General features: G+C 46.6%; 1 protein-coding gene and 1 long non-coding RNA gene across 9 annotated transcripts in view; one reads left to right on the top strand and one right to left on the bottom strand.

Annotated features, from left to right (window-relative positions):
- The first annotated feature begins 115 nt into the window (after window positions 1-115).
- On the top strand, window positions 116-22,610 carry LOC121675599. Its single transcript, XR_006020127.1, has 4 exons — window positions 116-1,707; window positions 5,045-8,394; window positions 13,637-13,804; window positions 17,080-22,610. It is a non-coding gene; the product is annotated as an uncharacterized LOC121675599 (long non-coding RNA).
- Window positions 21,987-24,097, bottom strand: part of PACSIN2 (protein kinase C and casein kinase substrate in neurons 2) — a 53,881-nt gene continuing 51,770 nt past the window's right edge. For all 8 annotated transcript variants that reach the window (XM_042051180.1, XM_042051184.1, XM_042051187.1 and 5 more), the window contains one exon: window positions 21,987-23,811. In XM_042051180.1, coding sequence (XP_041907114.1) covers window positions 23,699-23,811 — 113 coding nt within the window. In that variant the 3' untranslated portion in view covers window positions 21,987-23,698. The remainder of the gene's footprint in view (window positions 23,812-24,097) is intronic.

Here is a 24,097-nt window from a genome sequence, read left to right as displayed (position 1 = left end):
GGCCGGGACGGGCGGCGCGGCGGGCGCGGGGCTGGCGGCGCTGGTCTCCGGCGCCTCGCTCATGGTGCCGGGCAGAGGTGTTGAGGGCTCGGCCGCGCTCGGTCTTACTGCCCCCAAAATGGCCCCGCCGAAGTTTTAACACAGTCAGCGGGGGCCGGCGCGGCACGCGCGCCGCCTCATTAGCATTTAAAGGGACCGCGCCGGCAGCCAGAGGGCGGTGCTGGGTGTGCGTCCCGTGGTACGCGCGGGGCGGCACGGCACGGGGAGGGAGAGAGCGGCAGCCTGCAACTCCTCGTACGCCACCTACAACTTCTTCGTGAGGAGAAGCGGAGGGCCGGGCACTGATCTCCGCTCTCTGATGGCCAGGGACAGGGCCTGAGGCGAGCGGTGTCAGGGAGGGTTAGGCTGGGTATCAGGAAAAGCTCCTTCCCCCAGAGGGTGGTGGGGCACTGAACAGGCTCCCCAGGGAATGGGCACGGCCCCAAGGCTGCCAGAGCTCCAGGAGCGTTTGGACAACGCTTTCAGGAACAGGTGTGGGATTGTTGGGAACTATCCTGCGCAGGGCTGGGAATTGGACTCGATGATCCTTGTGGGTCCCTTCCAGCTTTGGGCACATTCCGTGGTTCGGGGACATGGAGTAGCACGGCGCGGGTGAGCGCTCTCCGGCCGCTGTCCGTGCCTGTCCGTGCCTCGGGCTGTGCGCGGCCCCGCTCGGGCGCTGGAGGGAGGTTGCGCGGGGGCGCGCAGGCGGGCGGGTCCCTCCGGGCTTTGGGGTGCGGGTGTTCCGCGGAGGTGGGAGCGCGGTGCCGAGGGGCTGCGGGTGCCGAGGGGCTGCGGGTGCTGCTGAGGCGCTGTGGGGTGCGCGCATTGGCGCGGTCGCTCCTATTTCTTGCCACTTTTCTCAGGTCGGTACTTTCATTCCCGTGGTGTCCTACAGTTCGCACCCCCATGGTGTTTAGTTTTCACCCCTGCTGTCGCATTTCCCTGCCACTGCCCCTATAGCTCTGTTGGCTTCTTTTCTGTGTCTTCTTCCTTTCCCCTGTCCTCACAGTTTTTGTACAGCCTCTCCGAGGGTCGTTTTGGCGATGTTTCTGCTCTCTTTTGCAGTTTGCACACACCAGCACCCCATCCTTATTCCACATTCTCCCTATTATCACTTTCTGCTTGTGTCCATCATTTTCTACCAGATGGATGCCTGAATTGAAGCCTCAGGAACATGGTCTTCAGCACTCTCTCCACAGGCAAGAAAAAAAAATGTGTTTCTACACTCACAAAGTTTTGTCTTACTTCTCTGTGTACCTGAACACTCAAGGGCATGGTCCTGGTTGTTTTTTCCTTTATCTGCCCTCCTGATCTCCACTTCTCAACAATTCCTTGATAGTTCTTACAGCTGAAGTGAAGGCCTTTGGAGAGCAACCCTTGCTGAACAGCCCTCAGACAGCAGTGCCAGCATCAGCTCCAAAGCAGTCTCAGACAAAGCAGTCACTGGGAAGACCTTAAACTGCACAAGTCTGAAGCTACTGAAACTGAAACCCTTCAGGAACCTTAAACCTGGATTTGAGAGTTGACAGAGCAAAAAGGAAAAAATGCTACAACGCTGTAAAACAGACCCTCCCACAAATGCAAATAGAAACTTGGCTACTGTGAAGACTGATGATGGACAGGAGAGCTGTTTTGAAATTCAACCTCCTTTCAGCACATTCAGAGGTATTTCCACCCAGACAGGCTTCACTACTCCCAATGCAATTACTTAAACCATTTGCAGTGTACCAGGTGGAAATTGCTGCTATTGCAGTTCTCACTGCATCCCACTGTACACATAAGAAACAAAACCTATTTTTTTATCCCATAGCTTTTAATCCTCAACTCTATGTTTATTACCTTACTCTAAGAATAAGTCACTCTGTTTCCTTTTTCATTTTTCAGGGTACATACCAATTTCTAAAAGGATGCTCATTGGAATTAATTTTGAGAGGAAGGTTTATTATGTTATGCCAAATGTATAATCAAGACACTGACGTGCACTTGATACATCAAATTTATTTTCAGTGAAGTTGTTAGTTAAGTTTTTCTTTCTCAAGTTAACTTTAGAGTTTATTCAAAAACCAACCCATTCAACAAAAAAACTACAGTATACAAGCTGTACTGTGATAGAAAACTGGCATTGTTCTCCCCTGGGTTTTTTCTTTTATCGTAATATGAAAAAGTAAGAATCATAGAGTAATCTCATGTTTCCTTTTCTTGCTGACAAATTACAACACATTTCCTCTGCTTCAGTATTCAAAGTCGTTTCAATAATTATATTGGAAGAAATCAATCCACCAACTCAGGTAATAAAGACCTTGACTGTTGCATGGGGAAAGTAATTTCTGCCTCTCTACATTCTTTGAATACTTCCCATCAACTTGTAAATTACTATTTTATAGAATTTAGAACAATACAGAATCACAGATTGGTTGAGATTGGCAGGGATCTGTGGAGGTGATCTGGTCCAATCTCCAAGGATGGAGACTCCACAGCCTCTCTCTTTTTACGGTGGGTCAGCCTCACTGTAAAAAAGAAATTTCCCAAACAATTCCAATTTGTGGCCACTGCCTCTGCTCCTCTCACTGGACAGCACAGAAAAAAATCCTGGCTCTGTCCTCTTTGCACCCTCCCTTCAGGTGATTCCCCTGAGCCTTCTCAGCAGTCCTGAGAGAGATGCCAGGGGCGAATCCCTGCTGGCTGCTCCTACCCACCTGCTTGTCCTTCATGTGTCTGGAAATCCTGGATTACCTTTCCCATGGATCTAGGTGAGGCTGACTGGCCCATAGTTCCCTTGGTCCTTCTTCTTGCCCATACTGAAGATGGGAGTGACTTTTGCTTTCCTTCAGGCCTTCAGGCACTTCTGCCAGTTGCCATGATCAAAGTGTATCGAGAGTTGCCTTGCAGTGACATCTCCCAGCTCCCTCGGCATTTATGGATACGTCCCATCAAAGCCCATGGACTCATACGTGTCCAATTTGCCTGAGTATCCTTGACCAGATCCTCTTCCACCAAGGCTGCATCTCCTGTGTTACAGCCTTTCTGCTCTCAGGGACCTGGGATTCCTGAAGGATGGTCTTCCTTGTAAAGGCTGAGGGAAAGGTGGCTTCAATACCTCAGTCTTTTCCATGTCCTGTGTCACCAAGTCCCCTGTCCCATTTGGAAGTGGGCTCCCAGCTTCCCTGACGTTCCTTTTGCCATTTACTTACAGAAGTGCTCCTTTTTGCCTTTGACACCCTTCACCAGATTCATTTCCTTTTGGCATTTCTTTTGGTTTTCTTAACATAATCCCTGAGTACCTGGACAGTGTCTTTGTATTTCCCCCAAATGACACATCCCTGCTTCCACCCTTCCTCTGCTTCATTTTCAAGTTTGAGTGAGCTTTCCTTTTTGTGGTCCAGGAGCCCCTAATTTATCCACGGATCCCCTAGTTTATCCACGCATTTTTGCCTCACTTCTTGCTTGTCAGGATGCACAACTCAAGCTTGAAGGAGGTGATAGCTGAATATTAGCCAGCTTTCTTGAGCCATCTTCCCCTCAGAGCCTTATCCCATGGGACTGTTCTGAGAAAATCCTTGAAGAGACCAAAGTGCAGTCTCTCTTCAGGGTGGTGAGCTCGCATTTTGTCCCTCTCCCTGCTCTCGGGGTCTCCACCATCTCATGGTCACTGCAGCAAGGGCCCAGGGAGCCCTTCCTTGTCCAGGAGGGTGGAGTCCAGTGGAGCCTCTGTTCTCCCTGGCTTCTCTCTCACTTGGATCAGGAATTTGTCATTGGTGACCTCCAGGACTACAAAAGGAAAAATTAAGAAATTCTAGGAATTAAGTTACTTGTAAAGCTGGAAGCTCAGACCCCTTAAGTTTAGGGATAATAACATATTCCTTAATTAGATGATCACAAACTCTGCCTCTCACAGGATGCTGCCTTTTTTTTTCAGCAAATGAGCTGGTTTTCAATAGTCCCTTTCATCCTCCTCACTTGATGTGCAATTATTCAACATATTACATAGCCCTCAGACTGGATGCAGAATTATTCATTCCCTTCTTTCTCCAGGATCCTATGGGGCTTTTACCATTATGTACCCTCGGATCACAAGCACTGAGGAATGAATACATTTTATCCATCATGCAACAGCTGGGATTATCATCTCCATTCTGGAGGCAAAAAGGGATTAATGCTACTGTTTTCTTGTATCTGCTGATTGTGGGTAGCTGCCTTGAACATACATGAGTTTCTTTTCCAGGGAACTCGCTGTTTTTACAAACACAGGTGAGACATGAGTCCTGCAGGGCTGTCTTTTACAATCCTTAGCCTCTGGAGTTCTGCTATGACCTGAAAATCTGTGCTTTCCTCCAGCTTTCTCCACGCTGGCTGCAGAAAAGATCTTGAAAAGCACTGTTTGAGGCTTAAATACCAAAAGACTGATCAGAAAAGCTAAAATTCATCATTGTTCTAAAAATTTCATCATTTAAACCATCCCCAGTGAATTTGGAGTGCTGGCAACTGCCAAAAGTATCCCATAAGATTTTCGGATCCCATAGGTAGAGTCTATTTGATCATTTATGGATATGAATAACTTTTTCTATTTATAAGGTGTCTCTTCAGGGGCCTCAGGCTCTAGTGAGTAATCTGAAGGGAAAAACAGGATTCCTGAAGGTTTTACATGGTAGGTGTTATGCAAGGTGCCTGCATTCCCCTGTCTGGAGCAGGGCACACTGATCCCGTAAGGTAATTCAAAGACACATTGAACTACCAGATTTTGTAATTACAAAACACGGTGTTCATCAACACATAAACATTCTGCAGATACAAATCAATTCCTGTAATTGTATTTCTTGGGAAAAAAAATAAAATAAAAAAAAGAGATAACACCTTTCAATAAAGAAGAAAGGTTCTGTTTCAACTATTGCAAAAGCTAACATTTCAACACAGCATTTCTAAATAATTTCATGTACTGAGATTATTTCACCTATAAAAATAATATAAATAATAGAAAAATAATGCTGATTTTTTTTCTTTACAGTAAACAGTTTTCTTCTATGGATGTATTGTACAAAACATTCATTTTTCTTACAATTTTTGCAAAGGAGAACATTTAAAGCTGCAGAGTATCTTTAATATTGGAATGGAGGCAGTTCTACAAGATCTGCTGAGATGTTTAAGGGTTGGGGTTTTTTTGAAGATTTCCATTAAGGGGGGAAACCCCAAAACCTGACACTGACTTTAAGGGAAAGTATTGCTAATGTTGCAAATCCTTTAATCTAAAAGGAGTCCAAATGGTTTCTAGATTAAATATCTGCAGGGTACAGCAGTCAAATGCAAAATGCTGCTCCACCTCCCTGTCTTCAGAACGCTTCAGAGTAAGACATGAGGCAGGTAAAGGACTATTTCCCATTATAGCTGTGAAAGGTGATCTGGGAAAAGGTAACAAAGTTACTGCCAGAGGAAAGTCATTGTTCCTTGATTTTCATGTTGTTCTGCAAGCACCTCCCAGCCCACTCTGAGAAACATGAAGCTGAACCTGGGAAATAAAATTCCCACTGGACAATTTATGAGAGAATTCTGAAAATTGAGATCACATTGGTCAAGAATTTTAGGCAAAATAAAATTAACGAAGTACTTCAAAATTTGTCAGAGAACCTATTTGGATATGTTAAGTAGGTATAAGGTGGTCTACATACATCTGCTCCATTGTGGGAAATGAAGAACAATCCATCCCAAAATAACCCTGAGCTTGGCACTAACCTGGGAATTGCTGGATTGAATTCACTCTACCACACAGAGGATGTGTTTCAAACTTGAAGTGGCCAAGAATTACTGTTCATAAGCAATTTTGGATCCTTCCAGATGGAAGGATTTAAGGCACTGCCATCAGGATTTGTGTGTTGCAAGACACAGGAGAAACTTCTGAGCAAAAAATTAATGTTGAGTACCTGGCTGTCTGTGATACATGAAGAATCTAATTCCAGGCCAGAGCTGACAGACATGAAACTGGAAAAAAAAGGTGATGATGATGATTTCTTTGCTAAGAGATTAAGGACCTGACCAGCTGTCAGTGAAGGGAAAAATTCTGTTGCTGGATTGACATCTACAAAGTTTTTGATCAGATTCTGAATATGTCAAAAACTAGGAACTGACAAGGCTTAGAGATACTGTTGTACTGCCATGCGAGCACGACTTTTAATGAAGAAACTGAGGAGGGAGTTGGACTTGTGCCTGTTAAAGCTGTTCTTGAGCTCAGTCAGTGGCCAGGTGGGCAGTCCCTGGCTGCACCTTTATCCTGAGAAGTGGGGTTATTGCTGTCCACTCCTGTTCCCTGGATGCTCCTTTGTGTCACTGCTCCTGCCAAGGCTCCTTGTGTCACCATAGGGCTAAGGGTGACACAAGGCAAATGCACAGTTGGTGGTGGTGTTCTAGCAGAGTGTAAAGTATAGCTGGAAGGACCTTAGCAAGACAAGAATTAGCTCACCAGAGCACTGAATTGTGTGGTGAGAGCCACCCTGGCTTGCTCCCAGATCTTTATTTATCATTGGAAAAAGACTGGATGCCAGCCAGCTACTGGCCCTGGGAGGAGGCAAAGGAACTGTGTTTGCAAAGGGCTTTGCAAGTGGTAATTTATGGCATAGTCACAAACAAGCGTAGTCCAGGGTACCTAAATTTCAACTCAGCCTTCCTCAGCCGCACACTCCGACCACAAACCACATCTCTACAAATAACTCGTGTAACACAGAGACCACACACAAAACCGCCCTGAACATGCATTTGCCTGCACTACAGAACAAGAACTGAGATGGGCAGAACCTTCATCACCTCCCTGCTTGGTCAGGGACGACAAGGGTGACCTGTGAGCAGCCACCAGGGGCCCGTGGGGAATCTTGTTCTAAGGTGGGAGCTGCAGATCCAACCCCAGGCAGAGCCTTGGCGCGAGCAGCTCGGCTCAGAACTGCACGTGCTGCCCTCGCCCCTCCAGCATCTCTCTTGGAAATGCTCTTTCCCTTGAATTTCGTGGTTGTTTCTAAAGCCATCGGCTGCCTTCGCAATCTTGTCTAAAGTGGCATTCTGTGCATCGCCGTGGCAGGAAGGATGAGGGGCAGAACGGTGGCCTGCGCCAGCTCGGCGTCGGGGCCGGCGGGGCTTCAGGCAGCCGAGGGGACACCTTCGCACTTGGCGCGGGCCTCAGGGGCACCGCACCAGACATGGCGGCTGACCGGAACTGGCTGCTGCCAGCACCCAGGATGGCACGAGGGGCGGAAGTCTCCTGGTGCCACACCAAAGATGGCGGCCCAACCGGAAGTAGCGTCGCTCAGCACCCAAGATGGCGGGGTTGCTGGGCGTCGCGTTGGTGCCACACTAAAGATGGCTATTCGGCACGAGGCTCGCCTGAGCCTTCCAAAGATGGCAGCATTTTGCGCATGCGCCTTGGGTAGCGAGAAAAACAGCGCCCAGAAGGACCCCGCGCCTCTCAAAGGCATCTATTCAATTGCCTGAACCCGACGCCGCTCTTTCAGCGCGATTTCCCGCGGCGTTTCCCGGTGTGGGAACGCGGGCGGCGGGGTCACGGGCGGGAGCCGCGCAGGCAGCGGCGGGGACGCCTTCGTCGCGGCCACGCCTCGCCGCTCCTGTGAGGACCCCACGTGGCGCCGGGTCTCGCTCCCGGCCCCGCTCCCGGCCCTCGCCGCCGCCTCCCCGCGCTCTCCCCGGCCCGGGGAAATGCAGGAGAACACAGAATCATCGAGAAAGAACAGCCACCAGAGCTGCCTGAGCCGTCCCCCTGCCCGCAGGTCGGCACCATTTCAGCGGACTCTCTGCAGTGAAACCGTGAAGGTGGGGACGAGTGCGCAACACCCTGGGAAGGGCTGTGGGTGTGCCTGGGTGGAGAGGAAATGGTCAGGGCTTTTCCTCTCCTGGCTTGAGGCCCAGTGTGGCAACACCACGACGTCCCAGTGCAGGATCGGTGCCCCAGGGAAGGGCTGTGCAGCTGTCCTGAGCCCCAGCCTCTGCCTCAGCAGCGGTGGGCAGGCGGAACTCACCTATTTCCAGGTTCAGATCCCTTTGTCGCTCCTGCGCGTTGCTAGGCACTGAGAGCTCATTTCAGTGGAATGCTGGGCAGTGCCAGGCCCGCAGGAACATTCTGGAAGGGCTGTGCTGGCACCCCCAAATTCCAGCCAGGAATGCTGGGCACTGCCAGCTCTTCGGGCCACTGCCTGATCCAGAGAGTTTTCCCATTATTTTCTGTCGTGCTCAGCACCTGGCCTTCCATTAGAGTGTACCACTAATGAAAAAGGCTGAAAATCCCATGGGAGCAGCTGGAATCACCGCCGATCACACAGAAGGCCCGGTCCCAGAGCCGGGAGCAGCCCCGGTCCGGCCCAGGTGAGAGGGACGGGGCCGCGAGCGATGGTCCCGGCCCGGGCAGGGCGGTACCGGGGCGGTACCGGGGCGGGGCCTCAGGGGCGGGGCCGGGCCCGGCTCAGGTGCGCGGGGCCCCGGGGCCGAGGGGCTCTAAGCCCGGGAATCGCCTCCTTTGCAAACTGCCTGTGCCATGAGGTTTTCGACAGGAGAAATCAAGGAATTGCTCCTGGCAGGGTGGATATTAAGTTATCACAAAGGGAAGTAAAGGATAAATATTCCTGTAAGAGCCCTTGGCGCCTGCTGGGCTGGATTGGGAAGGGGACATTCGCTCCCTGCAGGGCAGACTCACGCCCAGTTCCAACACAAAGCACAGACTGTCAGGTAGGGTCTGACAGCAGCACTTTTGTCAAACCTCATTGTCATTCTCCTTTTCAGTGACTTTTGCCACCAAACTCTGAAGCTGACAAGCCCAAAAGCTCTGTCCAGCCTCTCAGGAGCAAAAGGATGCTCCCAGGGATGAGGCAAATTCCCAGCAAACACTCCCAACACAGCACAGAGGCACCACTGGAGCTCAGGTGTGGGGCTGGGAAGGGCTGCCAGGAGCACGCAGCCCCCAGGTGGGGTGACAGCGGCAGCAGCAAATTCCCACAGGCTGATAGCACAACAGAGGGACAAAGGCCAGCAGTGCCCACGGGAGGTGCAGGGTTAATTCTTCTCCCCGTGCTGCCACATCCCCACAGGAAATCTCCAGGGGGGATAGAAACTCTCAGGGTGCCCAAAATGCAGCATCTGTCACCCTGATCCTTGCTTAAACTCAGTGTGTGGGGCCAAACCCCCACAGGTAAACACTGAGCTGACCTGGATCAGTCTCAGACACAGCCCCAGTTCCCACCTCCAGCCTGCTCCCGGGGCTGCTGCCACATTCCTGACAAGGTGCCAAAGGCCCTTTGGCCAGGGCTCTCTGTGTCTCAGGGGACTGCAGGGACCAGGGCAAGGACAGCCTGAAACCAGGGCAGATCCCTCTGGATTTGCAACACTCTGGGGACAACTGGGGACTCACCCCACACCATGGGCAGCACCAGGGGCCCTCCAGCACATTCCGCCAGGGCCGGAGCCCGCTGGGTTTGGCTGCTCAAATACCAAAGCTTTTGGTAAAGATGGGATGAGTTAAGTGGGTTTTCCTGTCCTGAAAGTGAAGAGAAAATGGAAATTAAGTCCATTGTGGAAGTCAAAGGCTCCTGGCTTTCCCACTTCTGTTCTGATTGCTCACTGGAGGGTTTTATCCATAAAAAATGAGACGTGGCACCAAATAAAAGCTCCTTTTTTCAGCATTTCCCCCTACTTTTTTCATACACAAAAAGGATGCCCATTTTTTCCTATTGCATTCTTTGCCTAATTTTCACAGAACCATTTTTATTCCAGGCCCCACTTTTGAGTTATTCAATGCTTTGCCATCAGACTTTGGACAAAGGAAGAGAAGGATCTGTTCCACAGGGTGTCATCCAACAAGAACACCCCCTGTACCAGCCCCAGTTTGTGCCAAGCATGCTGCCTCACTTTCCCCATTCTGGAGTCTGGCTCCAGTCCAGTCTGAGCTTTCCCCTGTTTTCCATGTCTAAGGACAGGAACTTGTCCTGGTCAGGGTGTAAGGCCTTAAACTGCACATTGGTATGGGGGGCTGTGACTGGGATTCCAGCAGGGAATTCAATTTTTTACAAATAGAAACTACTCCAGGGAGCAGCACTGAAACGTTGGGAGCTGCTGCTTCACCACACGGTGTCAGCAAAAGAGAGAAAACACAAGATGTGTATCCATACACAGGGATAAAATGATTCCTCCTGCTTTTAGTGGGACCAGGGCTAATTCTGGCCTGGAATGACAAAGAACTTCTCCCTTAGACCCCCAGAGAGCCCTCAAAAAGCCAAAGTGCAGCAGGGAGGGAAGGAAGGAAAGGCACCTCTGCCTCATCTGCTGGGGACAGCACAGGTGCCGCTGCTCCTGGGGACTGGGAATGTGTCCGGAGCCAAAAGCACCTTCCCAGGCTGGAGGGGGTTGCCTAAAGCACCACCTCTGGGAAGCCAAGGGCTATGGAAGAAATGGAGTGGGAATTGACAATAATAATCATAATGTTATTGGGAAAGAGCAACAACAGAAGCAACAATCATTCCAAGGGAGCAGGAGGGATGCTGAGCTTTAAACGAGGTTTGAGTGAGGCAGCATCTCCTGGGATTTCTAACCCACAGCTCCAGGCCTGCGATTCCAGGAGCACTGCAAGCTCCTGCTGTCCAATCCCTGGATTTGCCTCCTGCCAGCGCTCAGCACCTCAGGTGTGTTTGGGGGCAAGTGCTCCAGTGCTGCTGCCTCAAGGGAGTGGGAAAATGGGCATTAAACCCCTTCCCACTGGGCTGGCTCTGAGCTCTGCCTGGGGAAAGCGTTTGGCACCTCTGGCATTTCAATAAAATCCATTTCCATCGTTTTGGAGATACACTGAGTAAACCCAGGGCACATAAATAAACCTTTCTCCACAAGGCCAGCCCCAGGGAATACACAGTTATTCCTATGCCTGGTCAAACAAACCAGCAGGCAGGTTTTGGAGAGAGACTCCAAACTCTTGTCTCCCTCCTTGGCTGTAAAACACTTGCAGAAACTTTGGAGTTCATACAGGCTTGTCAGGATTTGGACACTTATTTGAGTTCCATTCACACCAAGGAATTGGAAGTGTCCTAAAGGCACTTCCTCTGATACTTTAGTTTTAAGCCCTCTACCACCCATGAATGTGGATGTCCTTTTGTTAGGAACACCCCACCTCTGCTTCTTGAGGCGTCTCCATATAGGAGAGAAAATAAATGTGGACAAAAGTTTGGAATGCAGCTTCCAAGTCAGGTTACCTGCTAGGAATTGACTCCAGCTCTCTGGTACCTCAGGCTGTTTAAACACAGCCTGGCCCTTCATGGCTGCAGACTCTGAGCTACACAACTTGTGAGCTGGCAAGTAACAGCAGCTGAGGTCTGATCCCAACTGTACACAAAACCAGGGATTGGGGGCTGCACTTGGATACATGCAGGCAGGTTTGGGCCACTTCAGAAAGCCTCAAGCCCTGGTTTTCAGGGATTCCATCAGGGATAATGAGCTTTTCACTAACCTCTCTTAAGGCACATTAGAACTCCAGTAAGAAGATGGACTCAAACCCTTTGTTCCATTGGCCTCACACCCTCAATTCCAACGGGAATTGAGACAGACAAGTCCCTCTCCTTGGAAGGCAACAGCTCTTACCTGGGCCTGTGCCTTCCCCAGCCTTTGGTGGCCGCTGTCTCCATCCTCCCACACCTCCTCATCTTCCTCCTTGGTAGGGTTGGCTTCCTCATCCTGCAGAGCAAACACAGGGGGCAGTCCCCAACCTGCTCATCCCAAAGCTGGGCAGCAGGGATGGACAGGTGGGACCCTCTGGATGGTCACCCCTCTGCTGGCACCATCCCTGCTCCGTGGTCCATTCCCATCACACAGATAATATCCCATTCCAGATGGATTATTGGAACTGATGCCTTAGGTTTTAACTTGTGTATTTTTCAAATCCTGCACTGCCTAGTGTGTAACTCCAACAGGTTACTTCTTGCAGCCTGGTAACGACTGTTCTCTCGTGCTGGTTAGACATAACAAACCTCTCCAAGCTTGATCTCCAATGACACCCACACTGTCCTAGGCCCAAAATGTGTAAACTAACATCTTAAGAAGGGGGATAAACTTGAGGAAATTACATCATTAACTGAAGTTTTAATTGGAGAATTAACCCTGCTATGCAAATGAACCAAACTTATAAAAGTGTGAAGAACTCATGACCTGCCCAGGGTGTACCTTTGAAGGCCCTTCACATAAATACCAACCTTTATTCCCTTATTTTTGTCTAGTCCCTGTTTTTAGGTGGCCACCCCAGGCATCAGAACAATCAGGTAGATTTAGTTGTGCTGATCTGTAACACAGGAATCTGCAACACTAAGTTATTCTCAAATAGAACACTTGGTTGCAGGGACATATTCCCATTTTTCTTGCCCAGATTCCATGATTCAGACAGTATTGTCTTTCCCCAGAGCTATGACTTCAGCTGGTTCGGGAAAGCCATTTGGCCTTTGGCTCCATTGTTAAGACTGGTGGATCCAAACCCTTTATCTCCACCAAGAGGAGTGGCTTGAGGTGGACCTCCTCTTTTCCCCACTGTTTTTAAAACTGGCAATAGCAATAACTGTGCTCCCCTGCCATGGGGTTGAATAATCACATCATGTTCACGATTGTTCTCTGTGGAAAAGTGTAAAAGGAATGTAAACAAGTCTGACACAGCATCAATAATGCACTCAGAGAAGGGTGTTTGTTGCTGAGGGTGTCCTCTACTCATGAATGCTGTACAAAGTGAGTTTTATGTAAATACTATACCAGGATTAAGGATGCTGTGGGGTTAAGGATACTCTGACATCTCCCTATGGCACTGTTTTCTCCTCTTGCCTCCTGTGGTGATTAGAGACCACAGAGTTAAGAAGTTCCTTCTCTGCTTCTGAGTATGCCATCAGGTTTTTTTCTTTCTTGTCCTTGAGGAGTTTCATGGAGGAGGTGTGTGTCAAAGCAGACTTGGATACTGTGATTCAGTTCTTAAAGCTGAGGCCTGCCCTTCTGGAAAGAGCTTTCTCCTTTTCCTCTGAGCCTGTTCCCAACCAGCTGGAATGTAGCACATTCTACAGGGAAAATGAGTGGGGAGATAACAGGACATAGTCAGTTCAAGGGTTTGCAGCAAGTCATTAAAGGTTTTAAAAGTTGGAAGTGACAAGTGAAGAGGGGAATTGTCTGAGCCAGTACAAAAGGGTTATAATTAGGAAGGGAAGTACTGGAATAAAAAAGATAATCGTGGCCCACATGGTCCCTACCCAGAGGGAGGTCCCAGCTCTGCTCCTGGTAGAAGGAGACCTGCTGACAGCTAAGTGGTTCCATACTTGGCTGTGTTGCAGCAACGTGGAAGGGGCTGGATTTGGAGCCTTCTCTCCTTTCCTGTTCTGAGAACAGGGGCACCAGTGTCTTCAGGTGGGTTTATCCAGAGGCTGTGTGTAAGAGGGGAGAAGAAGAAATTCATCAGGGCCCAAGCATAATAAAAACCCTTCTGATGTTCTCCCCCTTTATCAGCAGCAAAATCAAAGCATTGAGCTTTTCTGCATGATTTCTGCCTGACTCAGTGCCCATCTGATCATTTACAAGACACTGATAGTTATAACATTACCTGCAGTTTCCTGGAGCCATGAAACAGCCAATACCTGCAGGATGTTATTCCCTGACAGCACATTCAGACAGAGACAAACTACAGGATACTCTTGCCCAAGCGAACAGTTGCTTTCCTTCACCTGGGAGAGCTTTGAGGTGCTGCTTGGAGCCATTTTGCAAGTCCTGGCTGCAGGTAAGGCCACAAAAATGTAATTGACTCTCAAGATGCATTTTGGCCCCTTTTGTATAGACCTGTTTTAAATGAAACATTGGGAGGGTTCTGGGGGGTTGTTTTCCAAACAAAAGCTTTTCTTCAAAATAAATAAACAAATCCAAAATTATTTGTTTTCAAAATGCTGAAATGCAATACTGAAGGGCTGACTTCTCAGTATTGTCTTCTCCTTTCTTTATCCATGATTTCTTCCCAGTTATGGCCTGAGCTTACCATTCCACAAGTGTTGTTTCTCAGTTAATTATGTTTTTAAGTTAATCCATCCCTAAAGCCCTCTCTGAGGGTCCCTTGTCAAAACTTGTAGCTCTTTATAAATGAATAGAGTACACCAAAGATATTTACTCCAGGGCCAACGAAGAAGCCATTCAGTCAGAACCAGTAGATGGCAGTAAAAGATGGGGCATAAGGAAAAAAAAAATTAAACCTGTAATTGGGAAACAGCAGGGGAGTTCTCCTTTCACTGCAGAGACTTCCCCAAACTGGTGCCATGCCCTGTTTCCATGCACAAAGGAATGGTTTCTTGGAGTGCCATTTTTGTCTTGTCCAATGCCTTTTTCCCTGGGTGCTTTGGGCACACAGGAAACTCCAGTGTATCTGCTCAGTAAATTCATATTTTCATGATTCAACCCCACAAATAAGATTCCCTGAAGAGGAGTTGCAAGCACAGTACCCAGTCCACAGGTAGGACCACACAGGAACTGCTGAAAGTCAGCTCCTCCTCAGCAGTAACTGGTGGGGGTGATCCAGCAGCTGCACAGCAGCTGATGGAGAAAGGGAAGAGTGCAATATGCACAGCCAGCTCAGGAACTGAGAACCCACTGGTCCCCAGTAATGTCTGAGCAGCATTTGGATGAATAAATTGAATTTTACAGAGAAAAATACATCCTGAGACCTTGAGCCAGTGTGGTTGTCAAAGCCCAAACCATGCACTTTGATACAAAGCCAGAACTTGTGGAGCAGAACTCTCTGGTTTATTCTCCTCATATTTCACCTCATAAATACCCTCAGATTATCACATGTAGTATCATGATCCAGCTATGATAAATGTAACAGTTTTGTAAAGTGCAGTGAAAATGAACACCATTATTATTCTATATTAAATATAGAATCAATAGAGTTAGTGCAATTAAAATACATTAAAAATCTAAATATATCCTGTTGGTTCTTTTCCTCTCCTTTTCACAACCATCACCACTTTAGAGCCTCAGAAAAATTTACATGGGTAGGTCATCAAGTCCCACTCCCTGCTTAGAGCAGGGCTAACTTAAACTTGAATAAAATCACTCAGATTTTCTTTTAGGGCTGAGAAATCTGATAAAACCCTGTAAGTGGGACAACCAAAAAGCTCTTCAATGCAAGCAAAGTCTCAGTCATGGCAGCTCCTTAAGCCACTCACTGACAACCATCACTCACACAGTTCTGTGCCCATCACAGGCTCAGTAAAAGTCTTGTCTCTTGCCCACGTGATGTCTGAGCTGCATTTGCATTGTGCTTGTATAAAACGTGAATTGCAGTGTAGAAAGTAGGAATGCAATATTTAATACCAGCAGTGTCTTGTCTCCTGTCACCAGGTTCTCTTTGCTCTCTGCTGGGGAGGTGGCTTTGTTTGCCAGGTGCTTTCTGAAGTTTGGGGATCAGCAGGGCTCTGGAGGAGTGTTAAAAGTGAATACCAGGCTAAGGTATGGGTTACAAGAGATCTTTCTGGGGTTGAGCTACGAGGTTTGCATTTGAATTGGATCTGCTGGGGTTAACTGACAGTGCTGGAACAAGGGCTGTGGCTGAATGGCAAATCCTACCCTTAAGGTTGTGTAAGTGCTGGACAGCTGCAGGGAAATATCAAAACCATTGGGTTTTGGACTCCATTTATGTACATTTATGTTTGTGTCATGCACAAACAGAGCCACCCAAGCCTTCTCTGCAGGCAGGGTTGGTTTTTGTGGTCTCACAATAAGGTGCAAAGGCTTTATTGACTTGTTCCTGACTTGGGAAGTGCAATGAGGAGGGCAAAGAGCAAAGATGGAATAGAAAGCTGGAAGAGAGAGCCCAGCAGGCCTGTGCTTCTTCATCTTACTGTCCCTGATGAGGATGGCATCTGCTTCCCATTGGCACAGTCCTCCAGGAAGTGGATCCCAAGCCCTCCCTCAAGTACAGAGCAGCAAAGCTGCTCTTCCCATGCTGCAGGAGCAGCAGGGGCCTTGGCTATTGCTGCTCATGTGCACACAGGAAATGTCTTGTTAGCACCTGAATATCATAAATGCTTTGTTTTCTTATGTGCTTTAGTGAATAATAATAATAATAATAATAATAATAATAAAGCACTTTTTCTTATGGGCACTTTAGTGTTTGTCTGCTCTAAAGGATGTGGCTGGTGAGGTGGAAAGGAAAAGAAAAAACTAAACCAAAACCAAACCCAGCTGGAACTAAAGCACTCACAGTCAGTGGAAACCGTTTTCAGAATTGTACCAGTGTGGTCTGGTCCTGTGACCAATTTTCCCACCTCATTTCAGAGTCCAAAAACCTCAGCTACAGTTAAAGCAGAGTTGTGCCTGATGCCAACAGCTTTGGAGCAGTGCCTGCTCTCAGGGTGGGTGGGTGGCAGTGCCACAGGGACACAGATCACTCTTAGCACCGTGCAGGACAGGACTATAACCTGAGGTTACCCAGATGCAAATAACCCCTCCAGGCTTTTACTACCACATGCAGAAGATAAACAACCAAAAATAGTAAACTCTATCAAAAAGAGTACAAGCTTATCATTCAAGAATCAACACTATCACTAAGGCAAGGAATTCTTTAACATGTCACAGGAGAGAGGACAGCTGGTACTAAACCCAATTAGCAGAATAATTTCATTCAGCAATTTAGATACCACATAACCACTTAAGCTTGCAGTATATAACTAAAAATTTAACTTTATTAAAATTTTAAAATAATAAATAGACAATCCATATCACAAAATTGGATGGAATCTGTAACTGAGGCAAGAAAATCACGGATCTTCGAAGTGTCATTTGGGGAACTTCTAGTCAATTTAAATGCACATGGTATATTATATTTACTTAGATGTGTCTTACCTTTAAAGATATTTAACAGGTCAAAAGAAGTATGCTCTGAAGTTGGTGATGGGAGCTATATTGTCTATAACAAGGATAATGCAGAATTATTACAATTCATGGGTGAGCTGTGAGATCAAAGCTGCTGCTGTTTCTCACTCTCCTTCCTCTCTGTCTTTGCAGGTCAGCAAGGCTCCCCTTATCGAGTTCTCTGTGCCTGAGGTGCTTCTGTCCCGCTGACCCCGTGTGAGTGGCAGCACAACACGTGCTAATGTGGCTTTGTTGATATCAGCACTGAATTCCTGTGTGGCATCTGCTGTGACTACAAGGAGAGACAGATCTGCTTGAGTGACCCCAGGCACCACATCCACCTTCGAGAGTCTCGTGAGTTCAGGCCAGGGGAACTGAGGCACTCCATCCTCAGGCTTGCCACCCTCACCAGCTGTGGGTGGCACTTTCCAATTCTCTTGTGTTACCAATACAGAAAAAGCATCACAATGGCCTTACAGAGCTACCTGGTCTCTTAGACACAGTGCCAGTGACTTTCAGGAGCTAAATACCTTATGTAAAATATCTTGTCTGTGATAGGCCCTTTCCTTGATACACTTTTTAGCCCATTGCAAACACAAGTTTTGGGATCCCCTCCCCTCCACAGCCTGGGTTACCCAGTTCTCTAAATAATGAGTTCCAGATCTTTGCCCCCCCCAGCCTCAGCCCTGCACCACCTTCAGTGCCTGAAATGCAGCAGATTCCTCGTGGCCCCCAGCAGCTCAGAAGCCGCAGTTCTCAGCGGTCTCAGGGGAAGCTGCTGGGGGTGGTGACACCCAGTCACTGCCAGTGCTGGCCACGGTGCCTGAGGCAGCCACAGAGGAGCACAGCCCCGAGCACTCGGCATGGCAACCCGCAGCTGTGCCCTGCCCTTGGAGCTCCTGGCTTATCCACAGGAGCCAGCACTAGTTATCCTGTAGGATTTAAAAGAGTTTTTTAAAAAAAAGAGAGAGAGGGGTACAATCTTGCTATTTAACTGGAACATGTAACATGAGAAAAACAAGGTGCTGCCCCTGCAGCACGCTGAGACCCCAAAAATGCATCTCTGGGAATCCCAGGCAGGTAATACTACAGGAGGGCTGGCTCCTCTCTCCTCTGCTGGCCTTCTGCCTCAGGAAGTGGTACCTCTGTCCCAAGCTGGGATGTCAAAAAGCTGCTGCTGTTCAAAGCCCTGCTGTGCAGGCAGCCCAGGCAGCAAGAGGGGAATGAGCCCATGCAGGGCTCACAAATACACAGCACCTCTGCCCTAAGGCCACACTTCACAATTCAACTCTGTGGCTGTGCATGCTGCAGATTCCTGCTGCAGACTGCAAGCTCAGCTGATTGCCAGGAGATGAGCTCTGGACAAGATGGAATAAAAGCATTTCTGTTTGGGTACTGGAAGGAGGTCCTGCAATCACAGAGCAGCCTCCAGGCTGGGGAAGACAGGTAATCTAGAGAATGGAGCTAACATGAAGGAAGGGATGATCTGGTTCATCTCCAGCAAGGAAAAGGCAGTACTTAAAATTCACTGGCTGCTCTGCACATTGAGTAAATAGAAAAAAGCCCAAACCAAACCCAACCAACTAAAACACAAAAAAACCCCAACTCATCCCAAGCAGCTTACCTTCAAGGGTGGCTGTGGATTAGGAGTGTTCTCTGGTGAGCAGTGCAGGTCCTTACTCAGACCCAGCAGCAGACCAGCACTGTGAGTGAGCATCGCTGACTCCCCTGGCCGGATACTGTTTATGTCCTCAACTCTCAGCAGAGTTTCATCTTGACAAAATCTATGCAAAGGCCACAGATTCCTTCACCAGTACCACTATCCACAGGCCACATGTGGACAGTGCTGGCATTTTTTTGTCATGAGAATGAACACCAATTTGTTCAAGAAATTTTGGAAATAGCCCCCATATGCTATTCTCCCCCTAATGGTGATTGCCCAGGTCCAGGGGAGAAGCAAACTGGTCTAAAGGAAGCCAACAGACTAAACCCTGAAAGGTGATGAATTTTTCCAGGGAATAGAGGTGGGTCTCATTCTTCAGCAAGTTTGTGATTTGAGTGGAGTGCAGAAGGAGGGAAGGCACAGTGAGAGAACAGCAGCAGTGGTGGGGAAGTGGCCCACGAGTGCTACTTTGCCAATTGTACCTCAGTGTGGCAGTATCACATCTTGCTGGTGCTTTCCAAGAATGTCCAGAACACATATTTGTATTCCCAGAGCAGAGAGAATCACTTAAAAATTGCTTCCATGCCAGCTGATCTGACAAATATATATGTGGAGGAACACTGTTACATGCGTATGCTCAGAAACAAATGCCTGGCAAGTGCAACGTGTCCTGCATTAGGAGCCCTCTAAGCACATGCAAATGAGAGCAAATCACAGCCAGAGTATGATGTTGGGGATTGCTGGTTTGCAAATCAAAAACCAAGGGCTCTTAATTCACACTAACCCAGAACACAGTTCCAATGTGATATGAAGAGAAGATGATTTCATGATGAGGACAAACAGATATTGGAGCAGTTTGCTCACAGCAGCTGTGGAAACTCTGTCCTGGGAGGTTTTCAGCAACACCCAGCAACCTGTTCCTAGTTCAGTGTTGAGCAGGAGATGGGACTGAAGACATTTGGAGGCCTTTCCTCCCTGACTGATCCTGTGCTAATCCCCCCTTTTCTGCACAGCCATTCTGAAATGGAGGCGTTCTTCCTGTATTATTTGGTGGATATACATTTTTTGGGCACAAGGACTACTCCATGAGCTGATGAAGCACAGGCAAAGTAACTTTCTTCTACTCTCACCTATCCAACTGCCACAACAAGTCTTGGGCTCCTGGAGCTGGCCAGACAGCCCTGCCAGGGCATATGAATACAAAGGAGGAGAACAATTTGGGGTTATCTCTTGAGAACAGTCTGTTCTTTGGCTGACTCGATAACCAGAAACTGGCACTTGCATCTGCCTGGAGTTGTGTGGAATTACAGCTTCAGTGGACACCTACTTTCTCAAAGCTCCAAAACATTTGCTGCCATTCCCATCATTCAAAGCTTTTAGTTCTGTAAAATTCTATCAGTGCTGTTCTCCAGTTATTATCAAGCCTCCCTCCTTGTTTGCTTTCTCCTCATGGTGCTGCTGAGAAATGGTGGAATACAGGTACAGTCCCAGGTCATGCCAGCTACATCTTCACTGGTTTTCAGTGCCAAAAGGTCCCTTAGGTAAGTATAAATTCTGCTTGATGCCCTTTGGAAAGCTTGGTCACACTAAGCACAGTCTGTCTCTGCTCACAGCTATGTTGTCAATATGTAAATGTAAATATGTTTCCTCCTGACAACTGCAGTTCAGCAAGTTTCAGGCTGGCCCTCTGCAAATGGTAACCTCAAAGGCACAACACAGTCACAGATGTATCACTGCAGCATAAATAATTCATACAGAAAAAGCCTTCACTAGAAGAGAAAGATCAAACATTCAAATGCTTCTCCCACCACACGCAAATGAAGCTTAGGATCTACATTAAAAACCAGTCGATGAAACCAGTTCAACATTTGTATTTAGTAGTAATGCAGTGTTTGTCCTGATACTATCGTGAAGCATAACCACTTCAAACAGATGAGGTTTCGTGGAGCTTTCCACTCTTGGAAGTGTCTACATCCTAACACCATTGCCCAGTGCAGAGCCAAACACTTGCTACAGACTGGGATTAACAAGCAGCAACACTCAGCTGTGTGATGATGCTGTTTGCACAGCAATGCAGGGGACTTGCAAAGCTCCAGCTGCATGTAGCATCCCACTGCAAAACCCACCTGCATTTGCCACGTGATGATGTTTCATGTCTGCCAGGGCAGTCAGATTTCAGTGCTTTCTGCACAGGGATTCTAGAAGTGTCTGTCACCACAGTACTTGACAATTTATCTGGCTTTTTACCTTGCAGGCTTGGAGATTTCATGTGTCAAGATGATCTAGGAGATGTAACAAGTGACTTTGATATTCAAAATTCCTTGCTAATGTCCTTCATAAAAGCTGAAGTAAACTGCCATGAAATAAATGAACATTTAATCAGTTACTGACTACAGTAATAAGCAGTGGGAAGATACCAGTGTGTCCCCCAGAGGGATTCCTATTTGGACTTGTAGATTTATTAAAAGGTCAAGTAGAAAGGTGGCAGTTGATTATTTACTGATTATTTAATAAGTTACCTATGATCACAGTAGTGTAAAACAGCTGCAGAAGTACCTTGCAGAGTTCTGACTGGTCTCCTCAGGGCCAGCTCATTGTCCACCAGGACCCTCAGGCCCTTCTCCTCAGAGCTGCTCTCCAGCAGCTCACCCCCAGCCTGTCTTGGTGCCCAGGGTTGTGCTTCCCCAGGTGCAGGACCCTGCATTTGTCTTTTCTGGATTTCAGACAGTTCCTCTGCCCATCTCTCCACCCTGCTGAGGTCCTTGGGAAGGGCTGTGCAGCCCCAGGGGAATCAGCTGCTCCTCCCAGCTCTGTCATCACCTACCTCCTCACCCAAGGCACTGATGAATAAATTAAACAATTAAACAATACTGGGGGACACCACTGGTGACAGGCCCCCCACCAGACCCTGTGCCACTGATTATGACCCTCTGGGATCTGCTGTCCAGCAGGTGTTGATGGGGGAGATGAGATAAAACTTTCAGCCAGCCTTCACAAATGGCACTGCATTAATCACTGCCAGCCAACAAGAAAACTCAAAGGCACAAAATACTCAGATACTATATTTAAAAAGAAATAAAAGCTTAGCTGCTCACCCACACTATCAGAGACTTGACAACACCACAGAAAGCAGCATCACAGTAGACTCTGCATACCCATAAAAGACAGTTTCCTCTTCTTCCATGAAGATTTTGCTGGAATGTTTTGCCAAGAATTCATGTGCATGGCACCTCCCTTTTTTTGTTACTGGCACAATCCACCCATGTCACACTCCTGTTTGTGGCTCTTTTACACAATGCAGGTTTTGTCACCATGAATTGCAATGAAATGCACAGATTATTTGTTTCATAGGACTACTTTGACATACACTGAAACAGTAAAAAGTGTATTCTGTGTATTTAAGAGATTAATAGATTTTATTGTTTTCTAAAATATTTTACAATTACAGAGACCCAAACCAGTAATTCCTGACAATTTTAGTAACTGTCCTGTGGATGAACAAATATGTGGGTAAGTTTTTGTTGACAGACATATACATACATCCACTTTCTAAGCTTGCACACTTGGATTCATTGAAAATGATGACTAAATACATCTATAAGCTCAAAGATAAAGTCCAAGATTACCAACAGTGTTTTATAGTTACCTGGAAAAAGATTTGTTAACTTCATTACAGTGTAGCTTCCTAACATGGCATATCTACTTACCTGATATTTAGTTTTAACACAAATCTGCTGTAATTTTACAACCCAGTTTTCAATGTCACAAATGCATATTTGACACAATTACAGCTGGCCGAGTTGTAACTGCAAACAAATGTAGATTGTACAGTGTTCTGCTACAATAATCCATGTATGGACTAAATCTAGTTTCTATTTTGACTCATTAGTTGATCCACAAATACTGATTTAGAGTATATTAGTGTATTTACTGTACTTCTGAAAAATCTAATCACAGAATACTTTGTCTATGGTACAGTAATGAATATGGCAGAAAAGCAGATTTAAATATACCTAAAATTTAAACTCTTAAAATAGTCTAAATCTTATTGACACCAAAAGGCTTGATAACTAATAGCCATGCTCTTCATATTTTGGAATATCAAATTATATGTACATATACACAACATAGATAGGCTCTTAATAAAAGCATTTAGTCTATTTTACAGTCTTCTCTGTTCAAGATAATCAGCCTTCACAGATTTAACATTTCAAATCACCCAAAAATCATTAGCAGTTAAAAGGAGATTTTTTTTTTCCCCCTGCAAACATGTGCTGGAAATAGCCACTCTTCTGGGGCTTATGCACAATTTATCTTTCTTTTGAATGCCACTTAAGATCTAGATGGAAAACTCTTAGTTAAAGTGTCAACCCACGTAAAGAACATTTGTAATAGAATCCCAGCCTATGACACCTGCAGATATCTCTGCTACAAATAACCTTCTGTAACAGATATTTATTAAATACAGTATTTTGTTTTACAACTCCATTTACAACTTCAAGCCATGCTGACAAGACAGAAAGATTACTACAACATGGGAAGAGATTTCATTCAGTCAAATGGTGACTAAATCTATGTCATAATTTAAGTATTAATTGATAAATCAAAGCATACAAAAAGGTGCTTAACTACATAGCATTTAAATAAAAAAATACTGCATCTTTCAGACATTGATAAGAACAAATAAAAAATTAACTCTAATAATTTTTAAAATTCAAGTTGCAAGTTACTGAAGGTCACTTAAAATAACTGATTAAACAAAAGTGAGCGTAAGCCACATACCTGGGGTAGGATGAGGCATAAGCATAGAAAATGCAAAAAATGTTTAGGATCCACAATAACAGACCATGTGGGAAGAAAAAGCTTAAAAAGTGTTTTTCTTATCATACTATTTTTCAACCTAACTCCTTTCCTTTGCATTGTGTACAAGTTGTGAAAACAAAGTCAAGCTTTTGTCTTTAATTCAGCCTTATTTCGGTATCAAGCTCTCGCCTTTTCATTAAAATATATACACTCTATACATCCATTCCATTTCCTCTCACTTTACCTAAATACACTGTACAGGACTACAGAGCTCTTGTGGCACTTCTGTGTTTATTTTGTCCTTTGTCACTGGATTGGTTCCACATAGTTTGCTGGGTATAAACCAACTTGTCCATTGTCCAGGCGTCCTTTGCACCAGCCCTGCTCATCCTCGTTCTCCATTTTGGTTAACTCATCCCCTGAAGAAAAGAAGGAATATTGTTAACAAGCTGAATCCTTTTCAGTAAAACAGGAAGTTATATGACAGTTACCTACATGTCCACTCTTCCTCCCCTGCCCAATCCAGGCCCAAGAAGAAATCCTCCCTTCTCTGCTCTTCATGCCATTGATGCTAAGAGTATCTATCATTTACAGATTTGCAGATTGGATGAGAGGTCCCCAATTTCAAGAAAATAGGAAGAATCATTACTTAGAAACTAAAACATAGCTGTGGATCATACAGCTACCTCTGAACCAGCAGAATAA

This window comes from Corvus kubaryi, unplaced genomic scaffold (genome assembly GCF_017639235.1).
Source record: "Corvus kubaryi isolate FWS band 111438036 unplaced genomic scaffold, C.kubaryi_AGA036_p1.0 74, whole genome shotgun sequence".
In the NCBI taxonomy this organism is placed as follows: Eukaryota; Metazoa; Chordata; class Aves; order Passeriformes; family Corvidae; genus Corvus; species Corvus kubaryi.
The sequence above is the reverse complement of the archived record's forward strand: the minus strand, read 5'-3'. Positions and strand labels throughout refer to the sequence as shown.